Source organism: Acanthisitta chloris, unplaced genomic scaffold (genome assembly GCF_000695815.1).
Source record: "Acanthisitta chloris isolate BGI_N310 unplaced genomic scaffold, ASM69581v1 scaffold20783, whole genome shotgun sequence".
Lineage (NCBI taxonomy): Eukaryota > Metazoa > Chordata > Aves > Passeriformes > Acanthisittidae > Acanthisitta > Acanthisitta chloris.
This window is the reverse complement of record NW_008664544.1, coordinates 3,265-15,343: the sequence shown is the minus strand read 5'-3', so window position 1 is coordinate 15,343 and position 12,079 is coordinate 3,265. Positions and strand designations below refer to the sequence as shown.

At 51.6% G+C, this 12,079-nt stretch overlaps 1 protein-coding gene across 1 annotated transcript in view; it reads right to left on the bottom strand.

The window, feature by feature from the left end:
• Positions 1 to 7,030: 7,030 nt before the first annotated feature.
• The window catches only part of LOC103799108 (GTPase-activating protein and VPS9 domain-containing protein 1-like), a gene marked incomplete at its 5' end in the record, with an annotated part of 8,307 nt that continues 3,258 nt past the window's right edge, over positions 7,031 to 12,079 (bottom strand). Inside the window, 6 exons of the mRNA XM_009071405.1 lie at positions 7,031 to 7,189; positions 7,870 to 8,067; positions 9,100 to 9,172; positions 9,656 to 9,869; positions 11,117 to 11,304; positions 11,740 to 11,899. Coding sequence (XP_009069653.1) covers positions 7,049 to 7,189; positions 7,870 to 8,067; positions 9,100 to 9,172; positions 9,656 to 9,869; positions 11,117 to 11,304; positions 11,740 to 11,899 — 974 coding nt within the window. The remainder of the gene's footprint in view (positions 7,190 to 7,869; positions 8,068 to 9,099; positions 9,173 to 9,655; positions 9,870 to 11,116; positions 11,305 to 11,739; positions 11,900 to 12,079) is intronic.

Here is a 12,079-nt window from a genome sequence, read left to right as displayed (position 1 = left end):
CACACCCCTCCAGCCCCTCCCCGCAGAGCTGGAGCCCAGCAGCCCCAGCCACCCCTCTGCTGTGGGATGGGGTGTGATGGAGGTCTGTGCCTGACCCTTGTGGCTGCTACCAGCATGGACAGGACACCGAGGCTGTTCCTCCTCCACTGCCCTTGGCAGCTGGGGAGGTTTGAAAGGCAAATCCCTGTTAGTGCAGGGAGTGTGCTTACCCGCACGAATTCCCACTTGTGAGCACTTTCAATTAGCGGCCGCAGCACTCAGCCCCGGGATGAGTTCATTATGACACGGCCTCGACTCGGTGACAAGCCACATGACAAACCTGTCTGAGCCATGCACGAGGCTGTGGCTGGCTCTGGAGAGGGGCAGGAAGGGCAGGGGTCCCCAGGTTCCTGCAGCAGAGCAGGGAAGTGCTCACATTGCTGGGAACAGGAGCCCACACAGCCCTGGGGCATGGCAGAGCCACAGCACCCACGGCCCAGCAAGGGCAGCCTGATGCCTTTGGTGGTGCCTGCTGGAACCTCCTCTCTCCTGGATCAGCACATCCAGCGGAGGGAGAGGCACCCACTGAGCCCCTGGGGCCACCGCAAGTGCTGAGTCCTGTAAATCCCACTGAGCAGATGTCCCTGAGTCTCCTCCAGAGACACTGGGCGGCAGCAGGACAGGTCCTGACCTCCAGCATGGGCAGGGCAAACCAAACCACAGGGGTTTCGCTGCTTCTGCAGGACACCAACATCTGCAGCCCAATAAATCTCTCTCTCCTGCAGCTGAACTGTGCTCCTGCTTGGACTCCAGCTGACATCCCTGGGCACTGCCACGGCAACAGTGCCAGTCCCGAGGGTGCAGCCCCAGCCTCAGCAGTGCCACTGTGCCCGGGTCAGCTCCTGGCAGCCCCAGCCCTGCCAGCCCTGAGTGCCACAGCACCGTGGGCCTGGGGCCCTGGCACTGCCTGCCTCGTGCCAAAACCCTTCCACTCACCAGACCTTCACTGAGCTTTTTGCTTTGTTTTAATTGTTTTCAAAACAGATTTCATGCGGTCCCAAAATGAGACCATGATTGTAAATTAAAGTGTAATTAGCCTTTACGCTTTTATATTCATTAACTCTTCTCTGTTAATGATGCACAGGCTGGAGCACAAACCCAGCATTATGAAACCACATCCAGGAAATAAAATAGTGATTTAGATAATGGCCAGAATGTATTGCTGCTTACACATAATTAAACAAATGCTCAATTTACACTTGGAAACATGAATGAATGTTGATTAACCCCAGCCCAATGGCTCTGCTGGCACCGTGGCTAAGTGGCAGTGCTTCCGGCAGGGCTGGCAGCGGTGGGCAGGGCACCCTCTCCCCCAGGGCACCTGCTGCCACGTACACCTGTCCAGCTCAGGTGCTGCTGTGCAGCCAAACCACACACTGCCCCTGCCTGGAGCCCTGGCCACGCTGCCCACAGCTCTGGCTCCTCAGCCTGCTGCCCAGAGCCACCTCTGCCCCAGGTGACACCCCTGCCCTGACGTGGACAGGGCTTGCTGTCCTCAGCAAAGGGTCACTGCCCTGGGGGCCACAGGTGGCTCCTAGTGGGGCGGCAGGGATAGGGGACCTGGAGCAGGTGCTGTGCAGCAGGGCCCGAGTGGCATCACCTTCGCCTCTGGCTGAGCAGCACCACATACCCAGGGTACCCTGTGCCGTGGGGTCTGCCCAGTGCTCCCACACAGGCTTTGTCTCCCATCCCCAGCTCCTCCTGCCCTCCAACTCTGCCAGTTACTATGGAGATATCTCCTGCTCGACGCAGGAGGAGCCTGAGTCCACTTGTGTAGGATAACGAGCTGTTCTGCACAGATCTGGAGCCCAGGGGTCTCCCAGCACCCCTAAGGGCAGCACAGCTCCAGGCTCTGCCAGGGGAACCGGCTCCGAGCTGAGAGCAGGGGCTCATATGGTGGCTGTCCTGGGGACCCTCCACCCTCTGGGACAAGAAGTGCCACCCACGGTGGGTCTGTGGTACCTGAGCCCGAGGAACAGGCTGTTTGAGGGATGGTCTGTGAGGAGGTGGTGGATCCAGGGCCAGGTCCAGTGCCAAGCAAGGTCTCTGTGGTGTTTCCCGATGGCACTGGCTGTGCACTGCCCATCGTGTCACCAGTAGCCTGTGACCAACACAGTCCCCCAGCCGTGTCTCCCTCCTGGAGCCTGAGCTCAGGTCCTTCTGGTCACAGAGAACCACTCTGCCTGCCAGGGGAGCAGGAGCCACGGGTGGTGGGATGTTCCCCCACCCCAGCCTGGCTCCAGGCTGCCCTGGCAGTGCCCACTGCTCCCCTCCCTGCCCATCCCTGCCCCTCACCTGGATCAGCCCCCTGCTCTGGGCTGAGGGGCAGGATGGACGTGGCCAGACCTGTGTTCCGCGAACCCGCGCACGGATCGCTGCCTTGACAGCCACAATGGCTCCATCCATCGGGGTCAATACGGGTGCCTTTGACACATGATAGACAATAATTGCTCCTGCTTAGAGACTTTTTAGTTCATGGATCATTGACCTGATGGGCTGTTACAGCTCCGATGGAGGCTGCACACCCCTGGCTTAACGGCCCTCGGGAGCGAGCGGCTGTGCACAGCCACGGCACAGGGCTGTGGGCAACGGGGTCTCTCCAAATCCACCTCCTGGTGCCAGCTGCCAAAGGCCCTGCAGCCCCTGGATGCCCTCCTGGTAGCACAGCCGCAGAGGAGAGGCCACGCAGGAGGCACAGGGGCCCAGGAGAAAAGGCCAGTGCACCCCAGCATCCCCTGAGCTCTGCGGGACAGGACCAGGATGCACAGGACCAGGTCACCTCCCAGGCTCTGCAGGCTGGAGCTCTCCGACAGCAACTTCCAGGTATATGATTTAATGAAAGGCACAATAAGAAGTGAAACAATTAGAATTTCTGCCTCATTATCATGGTAATCTTATCAGTCGGATAATGAGGTATTAATGGAGATTTAATGTGCCTCTCATAACAGAATCCCTTGGAGAAAACACATAAGGAAATTGCTGTAAATCCACTTAATGATGGAAAGGTCCCCAAACACCATATTCCAGAGGATGAAAAATGCTGGATGCAAATGAGAGAGAATCAAGGTCAATAATACTGCGGGGACTGAGCTGATGGCAGTGCCACGGCCATGCCGGCCCCACCACCCTCCTGCCCACCCAGGACCAGGGTGCCCACACACCAGCTGAGGAATCCTCCTGTCTCCTAGGCAAAATGAACGTCTCTTAAGGAACAAGATGCCAAACAGGACACCTTTGGACTTGACTGCTCCACCAAGGCATCAAACAGCAGAGGGCACAGCCCTGGCACAGGCAGAGCTGTTTTGTTCCCCTCGAGCTACTAGAACTGCCAAGCTGCACGATTAAAACAGGCTCTGAAGGGCTCTGTGTTAAGCAGCCAATGCAGTGGTGCTTCCTCTCCCTTGGACTGGACTTTGGTTCCTTTTTGCCACTGCCCGTTCCCTGCGAGGTGTGAGGATGGAGCAGAGCAGCAATGCCCAACAGACACTACAAGAGCTAGTGGGAAGCTGCTCAGCCCTGGACTGCCACCCCAGCACAGCTCTGGTGGCACTGGAACACGGCAGAAACGTCAAGGCCAGGCGGTTAAACTGCTCTCCTTTTAATCAGAGTTTACAGAATGGTACATTAATAATCACGGTCAGACAAGAAGGGGTTCCTGTATACAAGATTGTGCAAGCTCGTTAATTTAGGTTTAGAAAGGCTTTACCAAAGAGGAGAGGCAGTACAAAGCTTTTAAATAGAGGTAAAGCACAATTAAAAGGTACAGAACACACACTACGAACTTGGCAGAGGTTAATTCTCAAGTAGTCCAGGCTCACCCACGTCCCCAGCCGTACCCAGACACGAGCACTGCTCCCTGCATGGGCACCTGGTGCCAGAACAGCCCTGCTCATCAGCAGCTCTGCCTCTCCTTCCCCTTCCCCCTCACCACTCCCGTGCAGTGAGCTCTCCAATACTGTGAGAACTTGGCTCAGCAGAGCAAGAACACTTCTGAGCGATACGAACCCACGCTGCTCACCAGAGACTCACCCACAGGAAACAGCAGCATGTTCGTGGCTTTTTTTTCCTGAAATTTATGGCAGTTACATTCAGCATTTGGTAGGAAAAGGTCTTCAAAACAAAAACTTTTAAACTCAAATCCTTGATAGGCCAGACACACTCCAACTCTCCTTGAAGAGGACTTAAAAAGGCTTTACAGAGAAATCTCTAAGGAGCACAACAGAGTCTCCTGGGGATGAAAATCCCAGCCCTTCCCTTCCCTGCTCTGCCCCAAAAGGAAGCCAGCACCTCTGGCACATTCCCAGGCACAGACATGCCATGGCTTAATGTGGCAGTCCCTCAGGACGTGCCAACAACCAGCACTGAAAACAACAGCTGAGCGAGAAGTCCACGACTGAGACCTGCTACCCATGACCTCTCCCCTGCCCTTCCCCAGACGTCCCATTCCTCCTCCAGGGGCTGAAGCAATTGGACTCCAGAGAGCACTGATGACAGCAACAGACCTGTGGCTGCTGCACCTTTTGGTCCTTTATGCACTGTCTTCTCACTTCACCATTGCACACCAAACCTAACGACATCACTTCCTAGACATAGAACTTAGCATTTAAAAACAAAACATCATGTGACACCAGGGAAAACAGTAAGAGGACATTACAGGCAGGTTTTTAATTCTTTGGAAGCCTAATTCTCTAACTACACCTATCAAGACTATATAAAGGACCTTCCAAATAGGCTGGAGAAAAGAAGCAAAGGACCATCTTGCTACAGAAACTCTCAGCTCACCTGGGGCTCACTGAAACACTTACTGGTTTTAGGGTAACTAAGTAACAATTAAAAAAGACTCCAGTTCCTTCAAGTGTTTTCCTATGCAGAGAAACCAAGTGATACGAGGTGTGAAGGAAATGGTTCTTGCCCCCTCCATGAAGGAGAGCACACCTGAAAGCTCCAGTGGTGCTGTCAGGTCGGCAGAGGCACAGGGTCACCTCAGCTCCAGGGCCCTGGTGCCTTCTGTAGGCATCTCCAGACACTCTGCTCCTCCCACAGCCACACTCAGGGCTGAGAGAGCTTCCACCCATCACTCTGAACACCTCGGGTTTCAAGTAATGGTTACACACAGCAGGACACCTCCACGTGGTGGGTTTTTCTATTGCTGTCTGGGAGGATCTGGCCATGTCTGCAAGGGCAGGTTTGTGCTTTGCTGCTAAGTGTTGTGGTCAGGGCTGTGCTTGCAATATTGAGTTATGTGTTCAGCACCAAAAACCCATCAAGGCTAAAGAACCAGAATATTGCAATGCTACACAGACAGAGTCACCACAGTAAGGCAGATCAGAAAATTCTGTGTCGACTGAGTGTTGCTCCTCCACACAATCAAGTCTCTAACAGAGGAGAAAGACTATAAAGAAAAAAGTTACCATCCCACCTTCCCACCTGTGACCAGTCTGGCAAAACTGCTAGAGTTATATTTGAGAGCCCTAGAAAGTAAGTGCCTTCAATTTTGCCCTGACGAGTAGCCCAATCACGTCACTTGATCCTTTGCATAAATTGCTCTGATTCCAATTAACCACATGACTTTCCCAAGTCCTAGTTGCTTACAGGCTTTAATCATCACAACGACACACACACACAGAGTGAACCAATCGTGTTCTGAAAAGACTTTGTCTCCTTTACCACTCAGACACCAAGTCTGACCACATCCCTTTGTCAGAAGTGCAACGAACACTCTGGAAAGAGCAAGAAATAATACTGACATGAAAAGTTCAGTGCTCACTGCCCCTTTTTGCTGTGACTCGAGCAGGAAAAGGGCAGTGAGTGCTCACACAGAGCCAACAGCCACTGGCCATGCCCCAGGCCCTGGGGAGAAACCCCCACGTGTTGTGCATAAAAACCTCTTCAAACTGCTCATCGCCAGGCGAAGGGAACAGTGGGGTGAGAACTCTATAAAACACCCTGAACTGATGCCATGATATGTTTCGCAAAGAACAGTGTTTGTTATTTCAAAATACTCCGTATGAACAGTAAAACCTGCAGTGCTGCAGGGCAGACAACACGAAGGACAGTTAGTAAAAACATTCGCTGAACCCCCTGGCATCTGTATTTCATGTCACTAACCAAAATATATCTTACAGCCCAAGGTTCTGCTAGGGATCACTGCTTGGGGTTTGTACAGTATACACAATAGCTCAGAAAAAATATTACAGTAAGGTATTTTATTTCTCCTTTTTTATATTAGACTTCTCTATTGTAACTTACAGTCCCTCTGCTCTACACACCCAACCTCCAGGACACCCTGCTGCTCTAGCCAGGAAGTGCTCAGCTGGCTAATAAGTCCTGACTGTTACAAATTCCAGTTTTAGAAATTTCAGTAATCTTAAATTACACTTTAATAAATAGCTCAGTTTGCCCTTTTTTAGCCTTTCGAGGAAGTCCTCCCACCCCCAAATGTGGTCCGTCCCCACCTGCTGGAGGTCCGAGAGGCTTTCGCTTGTTTATTCCAAGGATGATGAGTCCAAAGATAATTGCAATGCATTAAATATAGTTATATAATATTTACACTGTACTCTCAGGTTTGAAACTCAGGGAAATAGACCTGATAAATGATGTCAGCTACGACAAACTCTGGTGTGGCTGGTGTTGTCTCAGGAGAAGGTGATTCAGCTAGGAAGTTACTGAGGGGCCCTGATTCCTCCTGTTCCAGTAAGTGAATCACCCACGTGAGTTCAGGAAGAGGAGTGGCGGAGAAAGCATGGGGAATTCTCTGCATGTTTTGAGATTCCAAAGTACCTGAAAACTGTGGTCCCTTTCCAGTGCCAGGATCTGGGGTGGGGGGGAGAAAAACGCAACCCAAAGAGAAGAGGAAAACTTGTTAAATTAATTAGATTAGTAAAGGTGTGTTTTAAAATGCCTCAGTTCTGTACAGTATCATACAAGGAAAGTCTTTTCTTCAGCTTTTGCAGCTGTTGTACATTCCTAGAAACTCCTCTCCTGCTGACAGTGCCCAGAGGTGTGTGAGTTACTTGCGGTCGTCAATCGTTTTGATGAACTCCACAGCTGCTGTGAACTGCATCCACCAGTAGGACTCCTCTCCAGACAGGCAGTTGGCATAGAAACTACTGATGTACTGCACAGTGGACAGCAGGCAAGGTGGGTTTGCCTGAGGGATGAAGAAGAAAGATACTCACAGCTTGTTTGCACAGCTCAACATCAACCACTGCAGGACACAGAGCAGAAATGCAATCCCCTTCGTGCAGAGATTCTCCTGCTGCACCAGTGTAACACAGGGCAGGGACTGATTACCCCACCAGCTCCATTCCACATGCTCAGAGGGCATCAGGCTTGATGAAAGGAGCATTTTTCCAATCAGGAAAAAACAAGAGAAAGAAGGGGAACACTGGGAAAATCTAGGAAGGTCATCAGGACCTCAACACACGTGAGGCCTGTGGTTTTAGCACCTTATATGTGACAGACCATTCCCCACTCATGTCAAAAGTGACCAGCAACACAGCACAAGTCAGACCTAGTTTGCACCCTGGTCCTGAGAGCACAGCATGGAGCAGGCACAGAGGACAGAGGCTGGTGGACATACCTCAACCAAACTCCACTCAACACACAACATCTGCACCCCAATTTCCTTGGTCCCACATGCAAAGCTTGCCTGGATTCAAAATCCAGAACTGTGGCCACACTTGTGCTGTACCTGTTCCAGCCTACTGAATCAGCTCAGGGTTCAAGCCTGGCATGCTCCTCTTACCCACAGAGATTGTCCCTCCCCTTAAATTTGCTTGTTTGTTACAAGACTTAGCTGGGGCTTGTGATCTCTGCCAAAGAACTCACCTTTATGAGGACAAAGACCAGAACAGGAACAAAATCATCTGCCCCAGGTACTGAGTCTTCGTTGGCCAGGCTGAGTAGGTTCATGATGGTGGAGCACATCCTCAGGATACACTGCACCTTGTCCCGGGGGGTTTTGTAAGCACTTATCGTGCGGATCTCGGACTGGGCCGATGGCCACGGAGCCTCCCGCAGATACACCTGGGGACAAACCAGCACTGCCACATCTGGTCTCTAGGCACCACCAGGAGCTGGAGTACCAGAGACTGGCAGGATGTGGAGAGACGGGAAGCTTTAAAGCAAGAAGGGTCCGAACTGAGAGGGGAGGTTTAGGTCAGATAGACAGAAGAAATCCCTCCCTGGGAGGTGCTGAGGCACTGGCACAGGTTGCCCAGCTCAGCTGTGGCTGCTCCATCCCTGGGAGTGTTCCAGGCCAGGTTGGATGGGGCTGGGAGCAACTGGGGCTGGTGGGAGGAATTAGATGAGCTTTAAGTTCCTTCCAACCCAAATCATTCTGCGAGTCTGTGACTCTACATCACACTCACAATAGAAGTGGCTTCCTGGTGGGTTATGAAACACAACCCAAGGAGCCAACCCTGTGCAGCTCACACCCTTAGCCTGTGCTTCCACATGCCCTGCTCAGGACCCGTTTCAGAGGTCCTGCCTTCCTTATCAGCAGTTTTGTGAACACTCACACACTTTGTGAGCCACACACTTCATGTGCTGAGCTGAGAACTAGGCAGCTAGAGAACCCAGCCCCTGACAGGCTCCTTAAACCTCCCAACCTGCTTCTCCTTATCCTATTAACCATGAGAAGTGCTGGGTGAATTCTCAGAGCTGCAAGGTCCTGCTCATTCTGGCTGGCTCAGAAAGTTAACCTGACAGCCGTGAACCACAGCCACAGCAGAGGAAGCACATCAGGAGCAGAAAGGGTTCAAACCTTGTCTTTTGAAGCAAACTGTCAGAAAGCCACTGCACCTCAGAGCAATCTTAATTCTTGCTATCAGGACAGACGTGACAAAAATCAAAAAGAAAAAGGAATTTAGAAGGATCAGTCAATGGAAGACACTAAAATATGGGTACAGCATGTTTTCCCTGCAGGATCCTTCAGCTGTCATGGATAGCAAAGCAACACTTCTGGGTGTAAAACAGAACCACCCTCTCCCCACCCCAAACACAGCCAAAATCAAGCACCCTGACACACACACACAAGCAAAGGAAAGGAGTTGTTACCTCAGGTATCTGAAGTGCCTTGTGGTTTGCAGTCACTACTTTGGATAACCTCTGTATGTGCTCGTGGAGGACCCTGAAAACACAAAAAGCATGAATGAACAGCCAGCAGCAGCCAGGCAGTGGTTCCCTGGGGCTTCCCACTCGTCTCCAGTCTGACACTACCAGAGATTACATAGCCCTGGTGGCCCCACCGCTGATGGACACATCAGTGAGGATGCAGAGGACTGAGCTGTAGGACCAAGTACAACCACACAGCCCATGGAGCATTGCAACAGCAAAACAGAGAGCCCCAGACGCAGGGGAAACACTGCACTGAAGCAGAAAGCAGAAGGAGCCCTGCAGAGGATGCTGGTCGTGCTCCCAGCACAACACCTGCAGACCTGACCGTCTGTGTCCAGGTCCACACATTTACAAGGACTCTGCAAACAGGTTTGCACACCATGCTGAAGCATTTCCTTGCTCTTTCACAACATGCTCCAGAGAAGCACAGGTCTGTACGCCCTGGCTGGCACGGGAGGGTGCGCAGCACCTGCCCACCCAGGCGCCGCAGACTCACTGGTCGCGCAGGATATCTCCGTCCTGGTTGGGGTAGAAGGCGAGTTTGAAGATGCGATTCATCACGCTGCGCTCTATGGCCAGCTGGGCATCCTGCAGCTGCTCCTCACTGGCATTCTGCCAGATGGCATCCTGGGCCATGGCCCCGTACAGGAACTGCAGAAAGTCCTCGACCTGCGCGGTTTTGTCATCCGCCGCCGTGAGCTTCTGGAAATCTGGTCGGGGGAAGAGGAAAGAGAACATTCACTTCAGTGAAAGTACTAATTCTGATCGGTTTTTCTGGAAAGAAGAGCCCAGAATCTACTCTAGACTTCCTGCCAGGCATCTCTGAAGCTACTTTGCCCACATCCCAGCCAGGGAAATGCAGGCAGGAACACCTGAAATAAATGAGGAATTCAAGGCAAAGCATACAGAGCACATTGAACAAAGCACATGGTCAAAATGCTTCATGCTGTGTCAGTCACTCCCTCTACAGTGCTAGTTCTTGTCCTCTTCCCAGCCTCCCACAGAACAGGTCCTGGACAGGTGCTGGCAGGAACCAGCACACACAGAGCTGTCAGATGCCAAAGGGGAGCAGGTAAGGCACCATGTGTTTCATGCCACGTGTGCCATTTCCCACCACCTTGGTTAGGTGCACACAGCTGTAACACTCACAGCAGTCCAGGACACAGCAGGAGTGGTGCAGCCCAGCAAGTGCAGCGTGACCAAACCACTGCCCACTCACCAGCTCCATATTTATAGCATCAGAGACAACTGCCACTCACCCCTGCCAGATTCCCTTCTAGACTAGCCAGAAATAGCTGTCTCCTTTTGGTCCCGAGAAAGGCCTTTAACTCCTTCCTGGGCCACTGAATCTTATTACCAGAACTTCAATCCCAGTAAATGCAAGTTCTCATATTAATTCTAGCCTACTCAGGCACACCTAACATGCAGCACTGTCTGCTCCAGGAGCAAGAACTGACTCCACATTCCTTATGTGCTTCATTAAGTCAGGTGTGTGCTGAGAGAACGTGGAGTAGTTTTGTGTAAGTAGCTGTTTGGAGAGTTGTACCACTATTCCCCATGTCTTCTAAGGTGCAGCCACAGGTTCTGCACTGAGAACTGAATGCTGCAACTCAAGTTATCATTTATAAGTAGATCTAAAGTAATTAACAGTATCCATGTTTTTTCCACGGGGCAGATGCCAGATAATATCATTTAGCACAACTTTCTAGGCCAAGGGAGGTCAAATTACCTTCGTTCTCTCATGAAAAATACAGGCAGTTACCATGGCTTAGCTGCCACAACATGCTGTAAGGTCACAGCCATCTGTCTATTTGAGCCACTAATTCCCCAGCTGAAGTTAAAATCCTTTTAGCAATCTGCTCCTCAGATCAAAAGTTGTAGTGTAAACCATCAACCCGGATCAGCACCTAAATACAGAGTAAAGGAAAACTAACACTCCAGTCTGTGCCAGTCTTACCTTGAATAAACTCCCTGATCTTCTTTTCCTTGCTCTCCAGCAGTAACCTCACACACACTGTGGTGAAGTACCTGTTGGCCACTTCCTTATCTCGCAGGACTCTCTGCAACAGCCTCTCCAGGTGAGCTTGTGTGGTCTGCAGGCCCTGGCGGCAGCGAGTCAGGTAGGCAATGTATGGAGCCCTTTTCCTGAAACCAAGAGGGCTCTGCATCAGACTCACAATGAGGAGAGGCTAACTAACAGCTTTACAAACTGCTGAGCTGTAGTGAGTGGGAGAGGAATCTTCAACCCGATGCTTTGGAAACAGTACTAGTTGTCTGAACTCAGGAGTTCGTCTCACACAGGTCTCTGAGCTCACTGCCCTGGAGGCAGCAAGAATGCCAGAGCAAAGCAAATTCCAACAGCACCTCGTGTGTCAGAGCTGAGCATTGCCCACCAACTGACCTAAAATGAGTTTATTACTGCCTGAGCTGTTTTAAGGCATTCGCAGGTCGGTAAGACAACTTCATGGCTTCGTGGGGAAGCACAGAAGTAATAACGTGGTCGGTAAGGCACAGTAAAATGAGAGGGCCCTCCCCAGGCTGCTGGAGAACACACACAGGGCTCGTGGCCACACCAGGTACCTGTAGTCCTCAGCGATGGACGCCAGCAGCTTGCGGCACGTCCTGTTGTCGAAGCGGCTCACACAGCGCATCGTCTCCTGCAGCTGAGCCATCAGGTTCTTGTCCTGCAGGTTAATGGCTTCGGCCAGCTGAACTTTCAAGAAGCACACGATTTCATTGTCTAGTCAAGGACAGAGGAAAAGTATTAAGGAAAAGAAACATGATGGAAATAAACTGTTCTTGGATACAGAAACACATAAATGGTTTAAAATGGAACGGCTGCACATTAGGCAACAAGTGTTACTTGGGAACAATTTAGTGTCTTTTTAAATTTTCCGGACATCAGGGCTAAGTTTTCATA